The sequence below is a fragment of the Xiphophorus hellerii genome, chromosome 17 (genome assembly GCF_003331165.1).
Source record: "Xiphophorus hellerii strain 12219 chromosome 17, Xiphophorus_hellerii-4.1, whole genome shotgun sequence".
NCBI lineage: Eukaryota > Metazoa > Chordata > Actinopteri > Cyprinodontiformes > Poeciliidae > Xiphophorus > Xiphophorus hellerii.
The window spans coordinates 13,646,903-13,671,067 of NC_045688.1; the positions used below are offsets into that span (position 1 = coordinate 13,646,903).

The 24,165-nt window shown below is 39.7% G+C and overlaps 1 protein-coding gene across 2 annotated transcripts; it reads right to left on the reverse strand.

Annotated features, from left to right (window-relative positions):
* Nucleotides 1-382: 382 nt before the first annotated feature.
* On the reverse strand, nt 383-21,690 carry LOC116736768 (protein phosphatase 1H-like). 2 transcript variants are annotated; one of them, XM_032589512.1, is made up of 10 exons: nt 21,115-21,684; nt 16,175-16,361; nt 13,003-13,374; nt 11,296-11,408; nt 11,115-11,199; nt 9,665-9,783; nt 7,478-7,541; nt 6,238-6,345; nt 4,724-4,875; nt 383-4,620 (listed from the first exon to the last, which is right to left on the reverse strand). In XM_032589512.1, exons 1-10 carry the CDS (start codon nt 21,348-21,350, stop codon nt 4,473-4,475), a joined length of 1,584 nt encoding a protein of 527 aa, XP_032445403.1. In that variant the 5' UTR covers nt 21,351-21,684; the 3' UTR covers nt 383-4,472. The 2 variants fall into 2 exon arrangements, with proteins under 2 accessions (XP_032445403.1, XP_032445404.1); XM_032589513.1 differs by lacking the exons at nt 383-4,620; nt 4,724-4,875 and adding an exon at nt 5,637-6,057 and having other exon boundaries at nt 21,115-21,690.
* Nucleotides 21,691-24,165: the final 2,475 nt, after the last annotated feature.

Consider the following 24,165-nt stretch of genomic DNA (forward strand, 5'->3'; position numbering starts at 1 on the left):
CTCCGCCATCTTTCCAATCCCTTAAACGGGGAGATGACATTTTAAGTGGATCTTCCCCGTGCACTGGAGAAGCTAAATGCCAGATTACTGGCACAGAGATTAGTTTCCCCCTTTCAAATTCAGATGTTTACATACCTTTCCTGAAATTACCTTCAAACTGTAAAGCTTGGGTCAAACATTTTGAATATTTTCCCTCAAGCTAGCACCTCTAAACACTAGCTAGCAGCAGATAAATCTATAGCATAAACAGCATCAGTAATGTACTGCACCTCCTTTGTGCTTGTTCTTTCTGAGACTGCCTGCAGCTGAAAGCAGGACCGATTTTAGCAACTCTTTCTGATTGGTAGCTTCTAGTATTCAATTATCTGAATGAGACAAATTGTATTTTTTGACATGGATCTTTATTGTCTTTTTTTTTTTTTGATTCCTGGGTAAGAAACACTGAAGGTAAACATTGCTTGTCTCCTTCCGACGTCAAGCTTGTGCGAGGAGACATCCAAATAGTAGTTTATCACTCGATGAGGTCGTGTTCCTTTATAAAATCACATCTCACATTCACATTGAAGTAAGGGTAGCATGATAGTTAGCTAACAACAACCCCCAACTAGGCCTCAAAGTTGATCTTTGCTACAAAAAAAAAATCCCCCCTCAGCTTCACAAGTTTCCTAACCTGGTAGTGTCACGTAGGAAAAAAACAGAACAGCATAGTACAGCAAAAACGACAACAATCAGGTAAATGGTACTGGATTAAAGACTTTATGTACAGCTAGTCGTAAACGACTGCATTCAGAAAACCAAACGTAGGTAAATCATAGCCGAACCTGAGCCGATGTGCAAAAGTTGGGTGACGACACAGATAAATCGTACTTCACATTCTTCTAAGAAAGGGTCTCAATCACGTTCGGATGACTCGGGATGTAATACAAACACGTCATTAATTAGCAATGAGATTTTCTTCAACGGAAGGTACAAGAGGAGCACAGCACCACATCATCTGCAGAAAATAAGAAAAAACAGCTGCTGCTCTGATGTAATGCAGATGGTTTCAGTTATGTTGGGGAAAAAATGTCCACGATGGTTAACTTCAGTGCAACAAATATCTGACAGCAGAAGGAGTATGAACTGTTGGTAGTAAGTGCATTCATAAGAAATGAAATAAACCTTTAGTGTATTTCAGACATCAATAAATAGTTTAATTTTGATTTACCTGAATCTTAAGTCTGAACGAAGTTAAATGAGCTAAAATGAGCTATGCTACGACATTTTAAGCTAAGTGTCTGATTGTTTTATGGTGATAAAGTTTTCAGTTTATTGTTCAGACACAATACAACTTTGAAAATACACTTCTGAGTTTAAAGTTCTGTTCATTTCAAAGACTATAAAGAGTTTGGCTTAGCCTCATCTTAATCTTAGGCCCAAACTATGGTTAATTAGCTAAAATGAGCTAAGCTAAGCTACACTGAGCTAAGCAGCAGCTTGCTGAAACTTTCTTTATAGTTGTAGGTTTTACAATACATTTTTGGAGATAATTCAATTTTGAAAATACACTTTGGATCTAAAATCTAACATTTTAGTGCATTTCAAATAAGCTAAGTATTATTTGTTGTTTATTTACCCTTTCTCGCTCAAAGGGTTATACATTTTTTATCTAAATAAGAAACTAAACAGTGTTATTCTGCTACAATATTTAGAGGCAATATTACACCTTGTATCATTACACTTTTTAACAGATGAGGAACAGGACAAAAAAGTTTATTTCAAGGTCGCATCCTTCCCCGATCTCAGGGCAAAACTAAGTTAAAATAGCTGATCTAAGCTACATCAAGAGAAACGTCTGCTTGTTGAGATTTTAGTCAAAATTTCTGTTTATTGACGATGAGAAACAATAGTACTTATTTAGCGCATATCGATACTTTAGCTTCACCAGGGTAACCGTCAACGATTTGACGGCCATCAAAAAGGCCTTTTTTAACTCCTTAACTTTTAGCTGCTAATGCTATTAGCTTTATAGCCTTATTGCTTTCATATGTTTTATTCTCTGCAGATGCTCTCTAACATTCAGATTTATTCACCAATTTTAATTTTTTTCTTAGAATGGTTATTCATTTGAAGTTTATTTAACTGTTTAAAAAACATTTTTCTCAATTTTTTTTTAAATAAGCTCATTTTAAAACTTAGCAATTAGCATTTTTTTTTTTGCTAATGGATGCTTCTCTTATCTTCGGCTACACTCTTTAGACTCAGTTCTCCTTTTAAAGCCCAGTAAATAAACTCAAACTGACACAAGCATGCAAAAATGGTCTATATTAGGATTGTACAAATCCATAAGCAATTTTTTTTTATGTCATCCTGTAGCTTTTGCAAGAAATTTCTGGATGCTTCCAAAGCTAGGAAATCCAACGGTCTTATAAACAACTTGTTCGGACATTCACAACAGAAATTACGAGATACATTATATAAATAAAAAGCCCATAAAAAAGAAACAGCAAAATTAAACCATTGCACCGTCGCTCATCCCAGGCCTAAAATAAATTACTGCATATACTAAAACTACATCCACACATCGAGATACTTTCAGCCGAGGCAGTTAGTGTCGACCTAAAGCTTCTGAAAACATAAAACAGAGCAAAACAGGGGGGGAAAAGCTTTTACGTATTTTAAGAATTATTATATTTTAGGTTTAGTTATTTATTACATTCTCCCTGCTGCAGGGAATATTTGCCTCCTCGCTTTTCATATCTTGGCTCTTGAATGCAACTACACTGGTGCGCAAGTCATTCAGTCCAACATGGAGTCTTTGTAGGGATTTATATACCGATGGAAATTTGATGCGACGACTTTTGGATGGCTTAGATTGGCACGGAACAAAAAAGTGCATTTGTATGACGGATTTTGAAACGTACAAAAACTTCACTCTTTGTAGTTTTTGTAGTCATAAAATTAAAACTTGCCTAAAGTTTTAATTTGGATGTTTTTAACCAGTGATTCATGGGATTTCTTTTGAGCTTTTCCTATACAAGTGAACTCTGAATCATTCTAGCATGTTAAAAAGCTCAATGTTCACCGGCTTAATCGGACAGAACCAGAAACGTGGTACGTATAAATAGATCAGGCATCGGACCGATAATGACTGAACAGCCGACAAACAAAAAATCTAAAATTCTTTGAAAGACTTTCAGGAAGCGTGGAAAGCTACAGTTCTAAATCACTTTGAAAGGTAACAAGAAAATCCGACGCTTGGGAAGGAAAAATACAAAAAATGAGGAGTAACAGTTCAGGTTAAAAAAAAAAAAAAAGTTTTTTGCAACTCTGATTTTGGATCAAAAGTATTCATACACTGTTTTGGTTAATTTTGTACTAAAAAGGAGCTGAAGATGGAAGCTTACAAATAGTGAAAGGATGGAAGAGTACAAATGCATGCCATGGCGAAACATAGTAGTGGCAGCATGATGCTGTGGGGATGCTTTAATCCACAGGGGACATGGAAATGTTTCCTATTGAAAGGCTCAATCCAAGTCCAGACTCAAATCTAGTACAGAAACCATAGCTAAATTTCACTTCTTTTTTTTCCCCCTCACCCTGAACACACCATTCCCATGGTAAAACACGGTGGTGGCAGCATCATTGTAACAAACAACAAGTTTGTGTTGGTCTGTTAAATAAAAGCCCATCCAAATGCAGAGAAGTTTGTTGTTGCAACATGAGAAAATGGGAAAAAGCTTAAAGTGCTTGGGATACTTTAACAAAGCGATGAAAAGCAAATAAGAAATATGATTTTTTTTTTAAAAAGTGCATTGTTAAAGAACATTAACTCATGTCACATAGTGCGCAACACAGTGAAAAGATAAAACCGTAGACAAATTAAATACTAACCAAACTTTATGTGAGCCCAGCAGTGTAAACTGTAGAACCAACTTTAGCACATAATGTTCCAAATGTTGGTTCAGGAGGTTTTATCTTCAACCAGGTTGCCTTCAACGGTCGCGCCGTTTGTCCGAGGACGCCGTTCATCAGCAACTGAGCCTTCAAATGCCACATTGTGGCAAAACGGAGAGAAAAAGAAAAGCAGCCGACCTGTCAGCTGGGTCCAAGTTCAGACGACGGTGGCATGATTCTTGAGATAAGATCGGCCAAACAGGACGGGAGAGAAAGGAAGGGCGAGAAAAGTAGGACAAGAAAGAAGTTTTTCTTCCCCTATTCCCTTATTTCACAAAGTCCGGGTGTAGTCGTGTGCATCGCCGCCTTTTAAAACCTTCAAACATCAGTTTCTTCAATTTTAAACCGATTCAGAGAAACGAAGCACCGGCAGAGTCTGTTTATGGTTTTTTTTTTTCTCCTTCATTTTTTTTCTCCTTTTTTTTTTTTTTTTAAAAAGGGAAATAAATAAAATAGGTAATCAGAAGGAGTTTTCAGTGTTCGGGACTTATCGATCCGGTTCGTTCATGTTTACGGGCCGCCCTGCGGGGACCGGGTCAGGGCTGCCGGTTGCCGTACATCAAGGGGATGATGAAGACGGAGATGTCGTCTCCGGAGCCCAGCCGCTCGTTGGTGATCCTCCAGCCTCTGTCTCTCAGCACGCCCCGCGCTCGCATCACCAGGTCTTGCGCCGCCATCGTGTACCTACGGGCAGAATTACCGTTCGGACTCATTTCCGCGTCGGAGAAGTGGGCAGAGAGGAAAAGGTAAAAGCCGAAACCACGCGGGGGAAAGCGGGAATCCTCACCTGTGCAGGTCGTCGGGGTCGCAGTTGGACAGGAAAGTGCTGACGGCTTCGGCTACCTCCTCGTTGGTCAGGACGTCCCAGAGGCCGTCGGTTCCCATCACCATGACGTCGTCGGTCCCGTGTTCGTGCTGCGTCAGGTTGTACACCTTCACCTGTGGAACACCGCACGCCTTTGGTGAGTCCATGTCTTCGAATGATTTTAGATTTTTATCGAAGTAATTTAGACGCTGGAAGACTCACTCACTTCTGCCACCGTCTGCATCCCCGACGGTTCCCGTCAAATAAATCGAGTTAAAGCGATGTTGTTTTTGTGAGATTGTAACTTGAAAGCCACGTTTTAAATCAAACGAGTTGTCCAAGAATTTTACATTTGTAATTAATGGCCTACTGTTCCCCCAAAGATATAAAAACAGGGCTCCCACGCATTTGTTACAGAGTCCTTTTCGTGAAAAAGTTAATATATAACTTAAAGGAATTTGTGTAGAGAGCAAACTTTACATAAACCCCATACCCAGAGGAAAAATGCAAGAACGGATGGACAGAAGGACACAAGAAATTAAATGAGGAATTAAGGGGAGAAGGAAGATTAAAAAAAAGACACAAAGGACAGAAGGAAACAAAGAAGGAAACAATAAATTAACTGTGGAAGGAGAGGCGGGGAAATAAAGACACCAAAAATGAAAATGATTAAAAAATTAAAGGGTGCAAAAAGATAATGAGAAAGATATGAAGGAAACACAGACGGGAAGAAGGAATTACATAAGGAAGGATACAAAAAAGAGAAGGAAGAAATAATCCAAGGGAGGGAGGATGGACTGGAGAAAAAGAAAAGACAGATCAATCAGTGGAAGATAAAAGTGAGATGTTCTAAACTCGTGCCAAAAACTAGCAAATTGTATCACCAAAATGTTTTTTGTTGTTTGCTTTTATCTTGTTTCTCATACAAACTAACTCCCTGCGTGTTTCCAAAGTGCCCGGTCCTCCACACGCCGCTTTGTTCTGGATGTTTCCATGACTTAAGGAATTGAACGGCGTTATCGTAGCATCCCGACACAAACAACACACAGGAGGCTCCGCTGAGAGCCGCGTTAGCGAGCGGAGGAGGAGGCAGGAGGTTTGACGTGAACCCGCCGTGAACCCTGGTGATAATGAATTAAAGATCAAGCGCAGAGCTCAAGAGAGGGAAAAAGAAAACTCAATAAGATGAACTACTTCGGGAGATGAAAGCGCTTTGAATCCAGCGCCAGACGGTTCAGACAGGTGAGTTCAAGTTCTCCGGCGGCAGAGAAGCAGCGTGATGAGTGCGGTGCATATAGAGGAGGACGTCGTGCCTCCTGTACGGCGAGACATAAAATAAATACACAACTCTGCACGAGCAACTGGAGCAGAGCAGTATGGACCAGCGAGGAGGGATGGAAAATCGGATCTCTGGAAGCAGATTCAGCTTCTCAGAAATCTTCTTTTCCTCCTTTTTCTCTTTTGGAGTTAAATAACGGAGAGGTGTTTGCTCTGACCTCAGGAATACAGGACAGGAACGGCTTGATGTAAATGTTGGAGTCGTGAACTTTGAGGTCGTGGTCACCGAGCCCCCGGGTCACTCCGATGGTTGCCAGGACCCGCGCCTGATAAACAAAACACGTGAATGATTGACTTTAGGCGCCCAGATTTATGCCAATCATGTGAAATGTGAAAGCTCCGGGCATTTAAATATGAAAAATAAAATATGTGCAAGTCTAATATCTGCTTCTGAAGCCCTGGATCGACTCCTCTATGATGTGCTGACATCTTCTTTTGAAAATAGCAGCTTTTATTGGAACTGAGGCAAACTGGTTCATGCAATGTTTGCACTGGAGAGGTGACTGAGTTCATGTCTGGCTGCCGACTGCGCCGTCTAAAACTCGCCGTTAAAACCTCTTCCTGCGTCAAAAGTTCTGAAATGCAGCCTTAGGTTCATGAATTAAGTGGACAGAACTTTCCAAGATGGAAAATTGTACAATTTTTGAATATGAATCAACTCTATCTGAGAGAAAAAAAAATCTTGTATGATCAAGTTTGGATCATCTGATGCCTGTTTACATAATTACCCCAATTTCTCTAAATTTCAAATCAAACTAGATAATATTTTCTTAACCTGAACCCTACTATGCTTGTTGATTCATACCTGGTTAAAATTATTTAAGAGTGATAAAATGTGTGGAAATTACTATAGTAAATGTGCAGTAAATTAGAATACATCTCCTGATGAGTTTGTCAGACTAAATGTTTTGACAATGACAGACTTTTAGCAGCTATTAAACAGCCCGAGTTTTTAAAAATATATTTTTAATTGGTCTGATGTAATATACTAATGTTAAATGATTTGTTTTCATTAGGTGTTGGCAGAAAATCATTGTGACTAAGAGAAGTAAAGTTGTTAAACCGTCCCTCTTTGTCTAATTAATCTATGTAATGTGATGGAGTTACTGAAATGCATAAATGTGCAAAAATAGTCTTTTTTTTTACAGATCTGCATCTAAAATATTCAAGAAAAAACGCAATTGGAAAAGCTGACATATCCGGGTGCAATGCTACTTGGCCGGTGTTTAAAAGCAGAGACAGTGAGTGAGTGGTATGCATGCCACACTTTCCAGATTTCTATTTATTAAAAAAGGAGGAACTCGGTAGAGAATTTTGCCTCCACCTAACAATTATTACTACTTTGTGCATGTTGGTCATAAAAGCATAAAGGCTAAAGAACCAGTTCTGACCAGTTACCTTTTTGCCTTCGCCGTAAATAAGAGGAAACTTGAGATCTTCATCCTCAACAGTCTTGTAGGCCCTTGAAGATAATAAAAAAGACTTTTAAGTGAAGCATAACCTGCCATCCTTCATTAATGGAAGGTCAACAAATACAATACGGTTCAAATTTGAATTAATCTAAAGGCAAAGATAAAAAGGATGACTTGTGTTGTCTGAAATCAATGCGTTTTCAGACAAGTAGAATTCTGATAAACATTTGAGACTAATTGATATGTTGGTTATAAATTAATGTAAGTTGGCATAGCTAAGTTATGACAAGTTATGCTACAATGATGGAGAGACATAGCTAACTTATTATAAAAATGAAATAAGATGATTGACTAAAAATTAGCATCAAACAAATGAGGTCAGCTTCACCAATATTAGCAACATGTCAGGAACAGCAGTACTTTAAACAGATGACAGAGTCATTTAATAAACTTAAAGTTTATGGTGAACTTAAAGTATTCAACAAAAAATAGAAACAGCTTTTTTTTTTGTTTTCAAGCTAATAAAAAAGAGCTAATAGCGTCAAGGAATAATATTTACAATATAGCATTTCTGCTATGACTAGTCTTTTAAATAGGAGCTAACCAAAAATTAGCAACACAAACATTTAAAACTAGTGACTATTTTACAACAAAAGGGAAATTTATTGATCAGATGGGTAAAGACCAAAAACAGAACAAAAATATTTTATGCATGTATAAATGCTAGCTGAAAATTTAAAGGAAAAAGTAGCATTTGAAGCTTTTCATGCTAGCCCAAAGCTAACCCGTAGCTGTCTGACCACATCACACCTTTTTTTACACGCCAAGTTGGTCAGTCCTCTTTTAAAAAAAAAAATATGTTCATTTCCAACACCTTTTTGAATTGAAAATGAACCAAAATGTGTTGAAAATGTGACTTTAAAATCTGTCAATCTTGTCCAATTTAGCCTAAACAAAGAACGATTAGCTCACTTAATACATCACTTTAGACGTTTATTTAGACTTCTATGTTTAGATGAGGTACTTGAAAAAGAATATAAACTATAGGTCTCCTAGAGAAAGGTATGTATAAAAAGTTTTACTACAATTTTTTCCTGACAGCAACAAAATTACAATATATATATATATTATTCCAGTTTTTTTGACCATAAATTAATTCCTGCATACAGTTATAGCCTCAAAAAACAAATATTTCGCAATTATTAAATATGCTTCACAACAACTTTTATTTTCGTTAGTGCAAATATGCTGCTAATGATATTTCCCATCCTCATTTTATACAAAAAAATGAATAGATTGTTATATTAGGGCTTGCTTTTTTTGGTCAGATTGTCAACAACTACAACAAAGGTCAGAGGAATTTGGTCAAATAAATACAAATAACACTTAATTCAGTTTCCCTTTAAAAAAAAAAAACACCTTTGTTTGCAGAAAAAGACAATACTGAGAACAAGAGGCTGGGAGAGTATGAAGCGTTCAAAGCACAAATTCAAAGAGCAAATCTGGAAAAAACAGATTTAATACTTTGATGTCGGCTTCAAAAACCTCGTAGCTGCTTGCTGATGTGCTTCAACCGACGAGATTAGATTTGGCACCGAAAGTCAGAGGAAAACATTAATAACTTCAAACGGCTTCACATCCACCCAGAGTTCCCTCTCTCTGTCAGACTGTGCTTCTGTCTGGCCATTAATCTTTCTTCGACGCAAGCGGTGAACTTTTCATGACCTCCCCACGCTCAAAGCAGCAGATTCTGTCCGTCTCTCTTTTTTTGTGCCTTTAAGCAGGAAAGTGTGAAACACCAGCGTCAGCAGTCCTCCCACCCCTTCTCGTTCAGCCTCTCGTCACACTCTGAATTGTCTTCCTAGTCTTTAAAATAATCCCTGAGCACAATCCCGCTCTCGACAACGACACATCTTGTTTAAAACGCGTCATCTGTCTGTTGGCTTCTGCTGCGTGGACCGTATGGAACGGCATAAGAGAGAAAAAAAAAAAAAAGTCACAACCAGACCTGAAAGAACTCCAGCTTGTTCTATGGGGGTGATGCAAATCTTAGCCCAAACATGCAACACTTGCAATGCTCAGAGTTTACTCCTCATTACGGGGAGGAGCTAGCTTGAAAATGGCAGCACTCTGCAGAGCCTTGTGGAAGCGCTCTGCGACGGAGGAAACTCACCATCCGTTCATGGTGAAGTCCCTGTAGAGCATCCGCTTGCCCACCTCCTTCCTCTGAACCCTGCGGGGGAACTCCAAATGCGTGAACTCGTTCCCCAACAGCTGCGGCTGCATGTAGCCCTGCAGGGCGGACAACGACGACGCATCGAGTCAGGCAGAGAAACTTCAGCCGCACTTTCAAACAACTCAGATTTTCTCGTTTAAACTTTTTCCACATTTTGTCGACCGCAAAGTACTTTATATGACAGACTAACAAAAAGAAGTGCAAAGGAAATTCCTGAAAGTTTCTGAAGTGCATGGTGTGCATTTCTTAACCTTCATTTCCCCCGATGCCCCTAGATAAAATCTAGAAAAAAAAACAAAACACATGAACCTTCATTCCCAAAGTGGGAAATGTGAATGTTGCATAAGACATAAAAGATATGCTCACAAAACAATTATAAACAAAATTAATGTACCGTATTTTTCGGACTATAAGGCGCACATAAAATCCCTATATTTGCAAAGAAATCGGCAATGCGCCTTATATTCCGGTGCGCCTTATGTATGAACAGTGCACTGTATGTTTTATTACGACTTTGGTAAGCGACAAATCCACTCCTCTTGATTGTCGAAGCATAATCGCTGCTGGTCAGAAACCTTGTGGAGTCAGTTTTCTATGTTGCCTAGACAGACTTGTTTTGGGGTGGGGAACCACTTTTCCTGATACGTACGGTGCTTCAATCGTCAATGAACAGCAACGAGACTGAATCGGATGATGACGAGAGGGATCCGGGCTTGCCTAATGCCGCTATCGCCCAACTGTTAAATTCCGACACCGAAGACGAGGAATTTGATGGATTTGTAGAAGATGAACGATTGAAAAAGTGAGTGTACTTTTTTGTGTAATATTGACAGTTATTGTTAATGATTTGAGTAAAGTCTGACCTATCCGACTACCACATTTTGTTTTGCTTTATGCGTCTTATAATCCGGTGCGCCTTATAGTCCGAAAAATACGGTATGCATAATATGCCGAAAATGTTATTTCTGCTCAAGTTACATTTGAATTAACTTAACACTGCAAGCTTGTGCTAAAAGAGTAAACGACGGTCTCACCAACTCCACTGTGAAATGTGGTGGTGGCAGGATCATGCTTTGGAATTTTTTATACATAATAAGAACCTTAAAAGTGTAGTATGGATTAATATACATTTATTCTGATGCCCCAAAATAAAATCCGGGCTAAACATCTGGAAATTTCAGGAGAAAACATACAAGACTTTTTCCTTAAAGTCTTTACAAATAATGCACTACTTCCCCCATAAAATACATTAAAAGTTTGTGTTTGTAATGTGACAATGTGTGGAAACACTAAAGGGTTGTAGATACACTGAATTTACCACGTATAACAAAATATTCCATGTGTTTTGAAAAGAAGAATCAAGTATAAAAAACCATAACTGTCCAACCAGGAACTGCAGTCGCTGGCGTTCTGACTCTGGCGTGAACTCCGTCGACATGGAGACGATCTCGTTGCCTCTAATGATGATGGCCCTGCAGGACGCGGCGTGGAAGTTTTGCGATGAGAAACGACAGAAGCTTCTCAGTCATGAAAGAGGCTTTGACTTCACAGTCGAGTCTGAAACGTACCTGCTGTCGCCTGCGTTCCCGACGTACAACTTCCCCAGCAGGTAAACCACGGTGAGCGCCGTGCATCCGCCGCTGATGCTGTACACTTGCTTCTCCCTCTCGAGCTGGGCGTCCTGAGAAAAAGGAAACCAGCAGACGGTTTGATGACACACAGCGTAAGAAGACAATCAGAAAGTCTCCAACGTCCACCCAAGCTCATGTAGACAGCAGGTGGGGAACACGTTTCTATTTTTGGCAGAATAAACCTTATATTTGATTCAAAATGTCCTGGAATTTCAAAAGAGTTTTCTGCCACAAAGTTCCCAGAATCATCTTTCGCTTCACAATAGATCCAACAGATGAGTTTGTTGCTAAAAAAACCCCTAAATGTAACCAAATTAGCTAAACTGACATGTGTGACTGTAGGACAGAAAAACATTCTCCTCTGTATAACATTGTCAAATTTATGTGAGTGGTTATTTTCTTCAACAGCAACATAAATAATTCAGATGTTATATTTTATAAAGGTTTCCATTTTAAATATAAGAGCTTCTTTTCACTGTAAGAATAGCAAAAACGGGGGTTTAACTTAAAAGAAGCTTCACGTCGATTTTATTTTCTGAGCCTGAGCTTGCAAAGCCTACCACTGCCATCTAGTGGACACACAGCAGAAATGCACCCCAACGCCTTAAAAAAAAATCCCTCAACGTCTTAAAAAAAGGAACTCGCTAGTAGTTGTTTTAATGACAAAATAAATATTTGAAACATCTGAAAAACCCCTTTTCCATGGAAGGAGAAGTGAGTGATGCAGTACAAGTAACGGAAACATGAGACATCTCATGTTTGGGGTTTGCTTCTTACTCATAATTTTGAATACCGTCACAAATAAAGATTGGGGTCGCAATTTTCCAGCGAGGCTAACTCTTCCCAAAACCCGGGGACGTTTATGTGAATTTTCCCGCTTGATAGCACAAAACAAAACAGATAGTGAAATGTCAAAAGCTACAGGGGCCATTCTCAAGAAGAGAGGAGATACACGAGAAAGTCAACACACTGACTGTTTTCTATGACAAAGAAAACAGGGAGAGGTCACCGTAGTTCAGGGCTCAGAGATTGATTTAAAAAATAAAAAAGCTATGACAAAGAAGTGTGTTTATCATGTCGCTGATCATCTAAATAGATTTTTTAGAAGGTTTTGATTTAGTGTTGTCACAATAAAGTCCAATTACTGATGCTGAAAACCCCTAAAACTCTCTGTATTGTCAGAGATTATAATTTTTTTTACTATTTTTCTAAACTGTTTGTTTTGATAAATATCAGTAAACTTGAAAATATGATTAAATGCAGCCACAGTGCATTTTAGAGATACAAATCACAACTGTTGATGTGACTGGTGTACTAAAGAAGAGTATTATTTATTTGATTTTATTTTTCCTTTATTTAACCAGGTGAACCCCATTGAGATCTGGATCTCATTTTCAAGAGGGACCTGGGCAGAAGTCTGCAATATATAGCAACCTGGTTACAAAATTATAAATGGAAAAGAGTTTTTAGACCGTGATTTGTGTTTGTGTGGCTATCGTTGCTGTTCCATGCAATCACAGCAGTAATAAACAGTCTGTATCGTCGCTTTTTATCGCCGATAATATCATGATAAAACCTGAAGTCTGTATTTCTAATAATTTGAGTTCCCTGAATGCCTCCAAAGCCTCGTCCTCCGTCACGCACCATCTCCTTGAAGGCGTTCTCTATTGCTCCGATCACCAGGCTCTCGTGTTGGACCTTCTTCTCCATGTAGAAGCGCGGCGGAGGCGGAGTGCTGCTCGGCGAGCTCGGGGCGCCGGCGGCCCCCCGCAGCGAGGCAGCCCGCGTCAGGGCGCGGTGCGGCCCCGGGGGGTTCCCCTGCAGGTAGGGGCTGCTGTCGGGCTCCTCGCCCAGCACGGTGGGGGGCGGCGAGTGGAGGTTGCGCAGGATCTCTATGACGGCTTGAAGCTGGCAGGCGATGTGGTGCTGCAGCAGGCGGGAGGCGACGACCGCCGCGCCTGAGCCGGCGTGACCGTCGAACAAAGCCCAGTAGTGGAACACGAGCCCTTCGCTCTCCTGCAGATGAAACGTGGACATGTAAAACTCTGTGTGATGGAAGCCTAACAATATAACTCACCATTGCTATAATGATATGTAGTAGAGAAATTGAGAATATGAAAGGTCGGGCACTTATCGTATTGTATTGTTTACATTTCATAGAAATTTTGAGTTATTGTTGCCACAAGAAATTCCAGTTAATTTTGTTTCAAACTCCTCTGAAGTGACCCCTATTATGGATAGCTTTGCTATTTTCCCTGCTGTTTGTTCAATGAAAGCAATCAATAAATACCAATAAATTTGAAAATAGAGGCATCCTGTGAAATGTACTCATACAAATCACTCTTATTTATACATTACAAATAGGAACGTTTTTCAAGAGAATTATTTGTGTTTGTGGGGCTGTAATTGCTGTGACACACATTCACAAAGTTACCTAAGAAAGACGTAATAAAGACTTCTTATCGTCACGTTTATCGTTATAGCAACAGTTTTGTAAAATACTGTGATAAAACTTTAAGCCCGTATCGCCCATTCCTCCGCTGTACTAAGCCTTAGCAATTTTCAAGGTTTCGGTAAGTTTCAGTAGGTTCAATGTGAGACTTTTAAAAATCTTTTGGATTTAAATTTAAGATTGAAATGTAATAATTGATCTTAGGTTTGAACTATATGATAGGTTAAATACAACTTTGTCAACCTTCACTGTTGCTTTTTTTTGTTCTGGCAGCCTGCTTCTGTATTTTACACCTAGATTTACTAACATCAGACTCTGGGGAGCCTCAGGATAGTTCCTGAAGCACCGTTATATCGAAATATTACACCCTTCATTTCAAGGCAGCTGTAGACTTTCCCATGGTGACGGAGCTGTCAGAGAAAATGCAGCAAGATCATGTGCAAAACTGATAGAGAATACCACCAAAACTCTTGCAAAAGGGTGACGAAAAGGGTGGTTGTCCTAAACACTGATTTATAAACGATCATAACATTTTTCTGACTTATTTTAAAAAAAGGTTGAAAACATTGCTTCGTTTCTCTTCCACCTGAAAATTCAGCCCCATTTGAAACCACAGCGAAATATAAAGCAGTCTGTGATTGTGAAGTGACGTTTGCAACACACTTTTTGTAGGTAAATGGGACAAAATCATACCAGTAAATGTGAGCTTGTGTAATGGCAACGTTACGCAGAATTCCTCTGGGCTGTGGCTGCTAATCTCCCTATAACGTCATCGTTAGCAGCGTTGGAGGACGTTGTAACCGATGACTAACGCTGGCTGGCGTTGCTGTGCAAGGAGACCCGCCATGACTCCTGCTTTCCAGCAGTGAGGGAGCCGGTGAGGTCAAATCTCCATGTAGGAGCCGTCATCATTTCTGCTCAGTGTTATCGGGCGGTCACAGAACAGAATCCCGTTTTTTTTTTTTCTGTCTGTGATTATCAGGGTGGAAGCAGGGTGTAGATGTCTGTGTTTTATCTCTGTTTGGATGAATCCTTGACTCCTACGTCTCTGTTGCTCCTATTACAAACACAAAGTGGGATTCAGGAAACGCTGCTAATTCGTCACAGTTCGGTTAACCGAATATCTGAAGGTTAATGAACTCAGTCGCCTGCATTTTACCCCTATTAGACTGGTTAAATCGTAACTAAACTTTGAAGCGTAATGACTAAAATATGATGACACGTTTATGTGATCAAAACATTTTTTAGAATATCAGAGTTTACTGTACTGTTGCACTTTGCTCGATTTTCAAAAAACCGCAACTATTTCCGTGTCATCTGACTCGCTCTGCGTACTTTTACACCCTACAGCAGATGTCTGAGAGTGAGAGACTTACAGTACTCTGTCAATTTTATGATGTTCAAACAAAAGCATGAGAACCAACTTTTTCTGTAGGTATTAGAACTGCACTGGAACGAGTTAAGAACTAGATTATCAACAAGTCACATCAAAACAGAGAGTAAACACGTCAACGTTAGCCTAGCATTTTAGCAAAACATCGTTAGCAGGATCAAGAGTTGATTGAATGTCTTGCGTTGCGAAAGATAGGTGGCATTTTAGGTGATCTATTGCCGGAAGCAAGTACAAATTTTTATAAAGCACTTTTCACAGACAATGTCACAAAGCGCTGTGCAACACAAGTCAAAGTTATACAAAGTATTTGGTTAAAAGCTGACCCAGATAATGAGTAGGCTGGCCGTTCATAGCCTTGTAGGTGAATACAAGAACTTTGAAACAAATTCTAAGATACACAGAGCTGGTATAGGACCGGGGAGATACGAGTGACACAAACAGATACAACAGGATATCATCGGCGTAGATGTGATAAGGAATGTCACAAAAAGATTGAATAATTCGAGCAGGATGAGGAATCTTGAAAGAAAATAATAATGGGCCAAGAACTGAGTCTTGTGGAACCCCACAGATTAGAGCAGAGCAATCCAGCATCATATAGCTATCAAAATATTAAAGTGTCACTTAGATGAAATCAGTGCAACTTCAAGACACTTTCGAGAATTTAAGTGATAGTGATTTTTTTCACTTTAATGTATTAACCGATTGTTACCCAGTGAGGCACAATTTCCTCTTTGCCTTACCAAAGGAATATCATAACCACCTTTGATATACTCGCTAACTCAGTCATTCTGCTTACAGATTCGTTTGAGGTCACATTAAAGCTGCATTTCATGCATCACTACATATCAATAACGTGGCGTCACGTTAAGTGCCTATAATAGCAAACAAGGGAAGCACATTAGAGTGGTATCTGTCTGTCTTTTTTGAAAGAGAACTACTTGTTCTCTGGTTTGCAACCATGTTCCTACCTCGCCCATCATGTGTTCCACGCGGAGGCCCAGGGCCTCGCCGTTGGGGAGCGAGTTGCGTCTCTTGGCCGTCGGGGTCTTGCTGGGCGTGGACGGGGGACAGTAGCTCATCGGTCTCCTTCTGGCCACGACCACCTCGCAGCAGGCCTGGTCCTCGTTCAACGCGCTCTTACCAGCATTGATCACCCTGAAAAAAGAAAAGGGGGAGAATAATGTAGAGGTTCTCAGGCGATATTTAACTGGAGACTCGCCCTCCGCTCTTTCAGAAGGAGTTTAGAACATATTTTAGTACCCAGGTTTGCGCCACAGATCCCAGGTGGCTGTTTGTGGATCACTGCAAGGTCACAGCAATTACAACCTCTACATTTATCGGAAGCAGCTGCCTCTGCCAGTTTTTTGTTTACAATCTAAATCAAACTGTTAGTTTGTGTTATTGCTCTGACTAGAAAGCTCTTCCTCATAGCTACTGCTGAAGTGGCCTGCAGCATCATGCATTTTCACCTGCACTGTAAATATTTGTGTGTCATGCTTAGATTAATATGTCTAATATTTGGAACTACACGGCTGTGACTAAGCCTGTCGCAATAGCCAATTAATTGCATGATAAATTAAAAGGTCAATAATTTCCATCCTGATGATGATACTTTTTGAAGGGCAATTTTGTTTACAAACTTCCTAATCAATTTCATTTATGGTTTCAGTTATGTTTGGGTTTTTGTTTCCTTTCTGTTTATTGTGTTGGGCCATTTATTTTTCTTTAAGTTATTTAAAATATCTTCCAGTCTCTGCGTTAAATGTTCTGTACAAAATGTAGTGTTTATTGATCTGTTAGAGGGCAAACTTTGATTATTGTGCTGTTATTAACATATTACTTGAAAATGGTCTTAAAACAACAATGTCGCAATAATTTCTGGGACAATTTATCATTCAGCAAAATTTGCCACTGTGACTGTGGCCAGCCTCCTGATTTTCTGGGTCAGCTTTTAACCAAATACTTTGTATAACTTTGATGCACTTTGTTTAACTAGATATGATTTGCTTATCTAATAATATGTTTTATGGGAGGAAATGAAGCACATTGTGTGCCTGACTGTAACAAAGTAGTTAAATATTCATTAGCTTAATTATTCGGAACATAGATTAGAGGGCGCTCCTGTTGGAGGCACTTCAGGCACTTAGCTTGTTGATATTAGCGAATCTTCATCGGTACAGACAGAGCATCTGCATAGTGTTACATGACACTAAATATTATTATCAGTTAACTTACCACAGTCAGTTAAACTTCGTACTTTACACTAAGTACACTTATTCACTCTAGGATTGCATGGTGGAGCAGCAGCCCTGATGTGTTATCTCTTACTTCCACAATTTAAAAATATATTTTTAGGAATAATCGGAGTGATTATATACTGCTAAATCCTATTACCAAGGTTTCCCCCAGAAAACTTGCTAAGCCCGGTGGTTGGGTGCTAGGGCAGTCATTCATCCAGCGGCTTTTTGTGTTTTTGAGTTAAAAATGTTTAAAGTTCACAGGAAATTTGAAAATATCATTTGATAATTATGTGTTATTGGAAGATTAATATCGGAACACCAACTATTAAATCTTAAAAAAATGCAAACATAAAAAAAAAAAAAAAACTTAAATAAGCAATGCTAAGCCTGGTGGCCCACCAGGCTTATAATACACTGGGGGACACATTGTAAGAAAAAAGTCAAAAGGCTATACACCAAGACATAAAAAATATATATTTAGTTGAAAGGTACAAAAAACACAGTCCTTCTGATTGTTGCATTGCAAAGCGTTCCTATCATACACCCTGCATAAATTTGTTTTAGCTACCCTCTCAATGTCATTAAACTTGTTGAAAAGCAGTTCAAAATAGCCAGTTTAATTAGACTCAAGAAAACAGAAGGGGAAAAAAAGAAAAAAGTAAGGCCGGTGTGTCTGACAGACGTATCTGGAGGCTGTTGTCAAAGTGTGATTGTGTGAAATTGGCAGGTCTATTAATAGACTCAAACTGTGGGCTGTTTTCTGCTCGGCGGCGTCCATCTCTGCTCCTCAACCCCAAAGATCTGTTAGCTTCAGATAGAAATAGAGATAACAGGAGGCAGAGGGCTTGGAAACCAACATCCCTTAATCAATTTAATTCTGATGTTTAACAGTTTTTCATTCATAGATTGTCTATTTTTACACGATTATAGGAGTTTCAGGTTTGATGTGAGTGCAAAGACTAAAAAAAGACTAAAAAGACGTGTAACTTGGTGGTGAAGATGGTCACTGTGTCTCTTGTGTGGCTGTATCAAAAATGTTGCCAACAATTTAAAGTGGGCGTGGCTACTGCACTGAAGTACGTTCTGTTGATAAAACTGGTGGCCTATCGCACTTATGGATGGAATATTTAGCGCTACAATAAGATCTCTCTTGGTGTTTTGTCAACCTTTTTAATTATTGCAGTAATTTGTTGTGTCACTCAGAGCATAAAAGCCTTCAGATATGAGAAACTGAGCACAATGACTCAGCTTGGCTGTCAAAACAATATGGACCAGGCTTTCTGATTTCTACCCTATTATCTGCTGTGTACACTTTGCACGTCTAAACGCTGAGTGCAAAATGGCTCTTCCCATATACGCCGATGGTATATTGTCTCAGCTGTGTTGCACTGAGGCTGCAGCTGGTGCCTCTGTTTGCATTGGAAGTGCTCCCACAACTCATTTTGTCCTGACTTCAACATTTGCAGAAAGAAAGACTTCACTGCCCTAACCAGTCAAATTTTTAGTTTTACTCAAACCTGCCATTGTGAAACGCATCTCATTTTCTGCGCTATTGTAAGGCCTGTCATGCTTTTCTTTTTTTAAGCATAAGATTCGATGTAAAAGTTATTTTAGGCAAACCAGTAGGCTGTAAGATACAAAAACCACAAATACAGTCCGTAAGAAATTAGGACATCTAGCCAAAGTATGTATGTTTTTTCTAAAGTATGTGGATATTTAACTTTAAGTAGCAGAAATAAATAATAACAGATTAGAAAAAAATATATTTTAACATATGCTTCTGGGAAATAATAATAAAATAAAAACAAACTTTTACCCACTTAAAATGACCATACAACATCTAAAATAAACTTAATTAGCAAAACAATCTTAATTTATGCTGTTTAAACTGATTGAATTCACTTCAATAAAAAACAGGGTCCCACTGTGCCAGGTAGTGAGTAATATAGCAATCCCCTCAAATGTACACTGTGTGATAGCATTATAAAACAGCTTCTCGTGAGAACAACTTCAGTTCAGATGAGACGCTGACTTTTAACTTCTTTGTATTTTATTATCAGCTGGAAGGATATTAAAGTCCAATGTGCCTCCAGAGGCAAAATGGTTCCTGTAATGAGAAGAAAGGGGGCTTTAATTACAGATAAACGCTGATCTGAGCTGAACTCATTACCTCCAACAATCCGCTCGAGACCCTCCGTCTCTTTTCTGAGGATTACTGCGAGATGAGCGCGCGATAAATTAAAGAACAGACGGAAAGAGGCGTGGTATTTTAGCATCGGGAAATTTAGGTTATTTCTCAAGGTTAGCAAACTTTGTTGCGTTATGCTACAAAAACATCCTTTTGATAGTTGGAAATAACCCCCCAAGCTTGTTAAAAGTAAGTGCAGGTCAGGAGTTGGCAGCGTTTTGTCTCCCAAGACTCCAGGTGTTCAAGAATAGTGTTTAAGACAAATTTGAAATTAGTGTTCACTACAATAATTTTCTGCCTGTTTTTCTTTTTATTTTAAACCACATGGCCATAGTTAATAGATAAATCACGTATAATGGCAAAAATTATGAAGCAATGCCTTCAAAAATTAGGATTTTTTTTTTAATGGAAACTTTTATAGCTTCCTGCTGCAGGCAGCTGCAAACCGTTGGAGAACAAGGTGGTGAACTGGAAGAAAAGTGACAAATGTTAAATAAATGTGAATTCATTTGTGATGTGCACGTCAAATTGTGTCGAAAAATTCTCACACCTGTGGAGGTTTGCAGCTCCTCCAGAGTGACCGTGGGGCAACTGATTAATAATAGATTGTCTTCCTGAATTGCTCTGACTGAATGTGGCTCCATTTATCTTCTCATTAAGCCTGACCAGTTTAAGTGTCTCTGCTTACAAGCATCATCATATTCGGAAAGATTTATTAGGCTGCAAAAATGCTTCCAAAGCCAATTTGACCGACGAAGAAAAAGAAAAAAAAAAAGACAAAACAGAGAATTTTTTTGACCGCTCCCTAAATTTGTATTTTTTGTAGGATTTCAAACCTAACTTAACCTAAAACCTTAACTACCAGAATATTCAATAATTTTACTTAACTCCAATCCAAAACAGCACAGATTTCTGGGGGATGTAGGCAAAGGAAAGGTTTTAGACCCCAACCTCTATGCAAGGTTAGGTGGCACCAACTCCCTCACTCACTCTTTGGTTACCTAGCAGCAACCTGTTGAGTAAGGCAGCAGCAATTTCATGTGCCTAATAACTGCTTAAAAATAAAATCAACGTTGATGAGTGAAAACTGGATAAAACAGAAAAGGTCACGTCACCATTGCGGCGGTATTTCGGACATTTAAAATAATAATCATTATTGATATCAGCCGATATGAAAGGGTTATGTCCCGATTGTACGGTTTTTTCCAGCCATATCGTCCGACCCAAACTGATATTTGCAGGAGAAAAAGCATCACCAATCTGCACGTGAAAACCCAGCATGTGCTCGGAGGACGGTGGTCCTTTGGATGCGCTGCACCCAGCCAAAGGCTGCGTGGATGTGGGTCACAACAGGTGCAGCCTGAGCCCCTGCAGCTTTACGTTCCCCTGGGGCCTCCAACAGCCAGCGCACAGCTCACATATTCAGTAAGATTCGCACAAAGAACACGGGAGCTGCTTTGAGGTCAGCTGCATTACTTACTCAGCGTATCCGGTGGCCCACGGTAATCTCCTGGTTTCCTTCAGGATGAGGATGGGCCGGGCTATGTGGTCCGCGGAGCACTCGATTTCATCCGCGGACAGTCCCAGGAACTCAGGTCTCATGTAGGGAAATCTCAGCGGCAAATCCGAAGACGAATTCCCGCCCCCACCGGAGCTCCCCCCGGTCATAATCCCACCCATGAACCCGGCCACGGCCGTCTTGACCCGGGTGAGCATGTTGTTGTTGCCGCCGCCGCGCCGCGCCGCTGTGTCCGTCGGCCGGTGCGCGGCGCCGCGGCTCCCTTTCCCCGGATTCCCCCCCAGCTCGTCCGCGCTGCTGCTCGACGACAGGGCTCGAAAGGAAGCGGTGGTTGCTGGGGGGATGAGGATGAGGAGGAGATGGAGGAAGCTCCTCTGGTAGTTAAGGTCTCATTGATTCAGAGCAGACAACAGTCAGCCGCCACCGTGCAGGGCGATGATAATAACAACAACAACAGCAGCGACGCCGCTGCTGGTGTACCTCCATAAAGAGTCATTGATAACGGCATGAACGCGGAAATACGGTGGCAGATTAAGGGGTCACGTGACGCATCCATGGATGAGCGCTGCAAAAAGACAAAACAAAAAAACAACAGCCTGCACCGCATAAACTGCAGGCGTTAGAGTTTTAATGCAAAAACGCACTATATAACCTACATTTTGACTCGCCACTTAAAATTTGATTTAATTATTCATAACAGATAAAAAAAACCCAAACATCTTCAGTAGTTGACAATGATAATAAATCCCATTATTTATATTGCTCCCACAGCAGTGGGGTTTCAAAGCGTGTTGAATCCTCTCTGTGGTTAGACTTAAAGGCTATTTTTTGCAGTGCAGAGTGAGCAGCTTAAGGGACTTGACAGAAGGTCAAAGGTAAATCAGTCCCTGACAACCAGAGAGATCTGAGAGGACTCCCACTGCTGCCGCTCACCGCATGATCTGAAAAATGTTGGCTGGTCACATCATGAATACGTGTAAACAGAATTTTATGAGGCCAGTATAAAACAGCGTGCAATTGTTAGTTGGAAGAGGTTATAGCAATATTTTCCTTCAGAATCCGTGTTTAAATATGACTTCCAGACATTTCTGGCAGTTTTGATGTCATTGTGGACATTTGTGTACTAGACATTGCAATCATTAAGTTAGGCCAAAAATCACTGGTCCATATTTACATATATATAAAAACGGCGAGAATTAAAATGCTGCCAGTAATGATCAGATTTTGTATTTTTTCAGCATAAAGCAGGCAACCTAGTCTCCCGGTATTCACCAGCAACCTTGTTGAAAGGACAAACAGATGAGATACATGTATTCTTTTTCTGGTTCTCGGGTGTCCCGCCCCCATCTAATGTCGCCCTGGGCAACCGTCACATCAGGAACCGCCACCAGTGATTAATAAAGCCAGCTCACACTTTGGGTGGATCCAAGTGACTTAAAAGCAAAATCCATTTATCGTCGCTAAAACATCCATTTGTCAGAGTGATCGGAGCCACAATTTAAAACATCTATTCAGAAAATGTGTTTGAAATTTAGATTTCGTATCTTGTATACCATAAATATTGAGAAAAGTGAGAACTTTATTTCAATTCCCACATTAGCTTTGGGGATAAGAAGCAAAAGACGCCATATGAGCTCCTTCATTAATAGTTAACTTTAACTTTTATGCAACTGCTTTCAAAGACATTCTTTTTTAAGTCAGTATCTGGAAGCTACAATATATAATAATTATGAAAGATTCAGTGGTAAAAAAAAAACCTTTACATTTATAAATACTGTGTTGTTAATAAAAGATTTGTGCAAGCAAAATGTTTTCACTACATATTCCATGCATCTGTACTTTTTGGAGAGGCACACTTTCTGCAGTACGCCCTAATTCCTTTAGAGGGCGCTCTAACATCAAGGTGCAGAGGGAAATTCAATATTAACCTTTCAGGGACAGTCGAGGGGCTTTCACAGCGTATTTCCAGGAAAAGCTTCAGACTCTTCTGTGAAACACTACAATAAAGAGGTCTTCCCTCAACGCTCCAGTCCGTCTGCTATGTTGTCTCAACAATTTATCAAATTTTTGGCTCTGAGCCAAATGAATAATGTTTTTTTTGTTTGTTTGTTTTGTCCATTTAATCATGTTTGGAAAAACTGCCAGGTCTGTCTTGCGTTGTGGGCTTTCAGGCTTTCATCTGGTTCTAACATCATTGTTTTCACTGCTATTATTAGAGCCACATGTGACTGGATTGCGTCTTTGTCATTGTATTTAAAAACTTTTTTTTCCCACACCCTCTGGGTAATGAAATGGTGAGAACGTAGCAATCTATATAATTAGTTCTAGTGAAGCTTGTGATGGGCATTTATGATCTTTGGCTAAAACACAAACAGCAGCTTCTGCTCCCACAGGTTTTTTACCATGACCCATATTTCTTTTCATAAACTGATAACATGACTGTTTAATAATCTTTGATTACCCTGAAAGTGTTGGGTGCAACGTGCCACACTTCCTTTCCAGCATCAGGTTTGTGTGAGGATCGAGACAACTTGTGGTGGTTCCTTTCTCAAGTGCGGGAAAATACGGGCTTTGTGAGAGAATCGGGACATGATGTATTGCACACATCAAGGAAGGAGCATATGAGGAAGTTCCTTAAAGGCACAAGCATCTTTAAAAGATTTATAGCGAGGACATGAAGTGGAGCGACGCCCATTATGGTAATTTTAAGATTTATTCAAGGGGAAATGTCGGATATTGTTGGCGATAATCAAAAATGACATTCATGTGATTACTGTTTGAGTTGATGACATCATAATAGGTGGAAACAGAGGACCAGATAGGTATGCAAAAGTGAATACTATGGCCACTTTCATGTGCTTTCACATTTCAAGGAGGTATTTGATGAATCAATAATAAGATATCATTAGAAATATGTGTATAATAAAGTTTTTTTTTTTTTTTAGGGAGATCAGATTGAAAGGCTGCTCACAAAATGCTGCATTTAAGGTGAAAAACTCTATCTAAAGGGAC

Excerpts from the sequence above, each read along its gene's own strand:
- LOC116736768 (XM_032589512.1), bottom strand. The coding sequence starts at position 21,350 with ATGCTCACCCGGGTCAAGACGGCCGTGGCCGGGTTCATGGGTGGGATT. Across the intron at positions 13,375-16,174 it reads TGGAACACATGATGGGCGAG|GAGAGCGAAGGGCTCGTGTT; the intron begins GTAGGAACATGG and ends TTTCATCTGCAG. Across the intron at positions 9,784-11,114 it reads GCCAGCGACTGCAGTTCCTG|GGCTACATGCAGCCGCAGCT; the intron begins GTTGGACAGTTA and ends TCCGCCCTGCAG.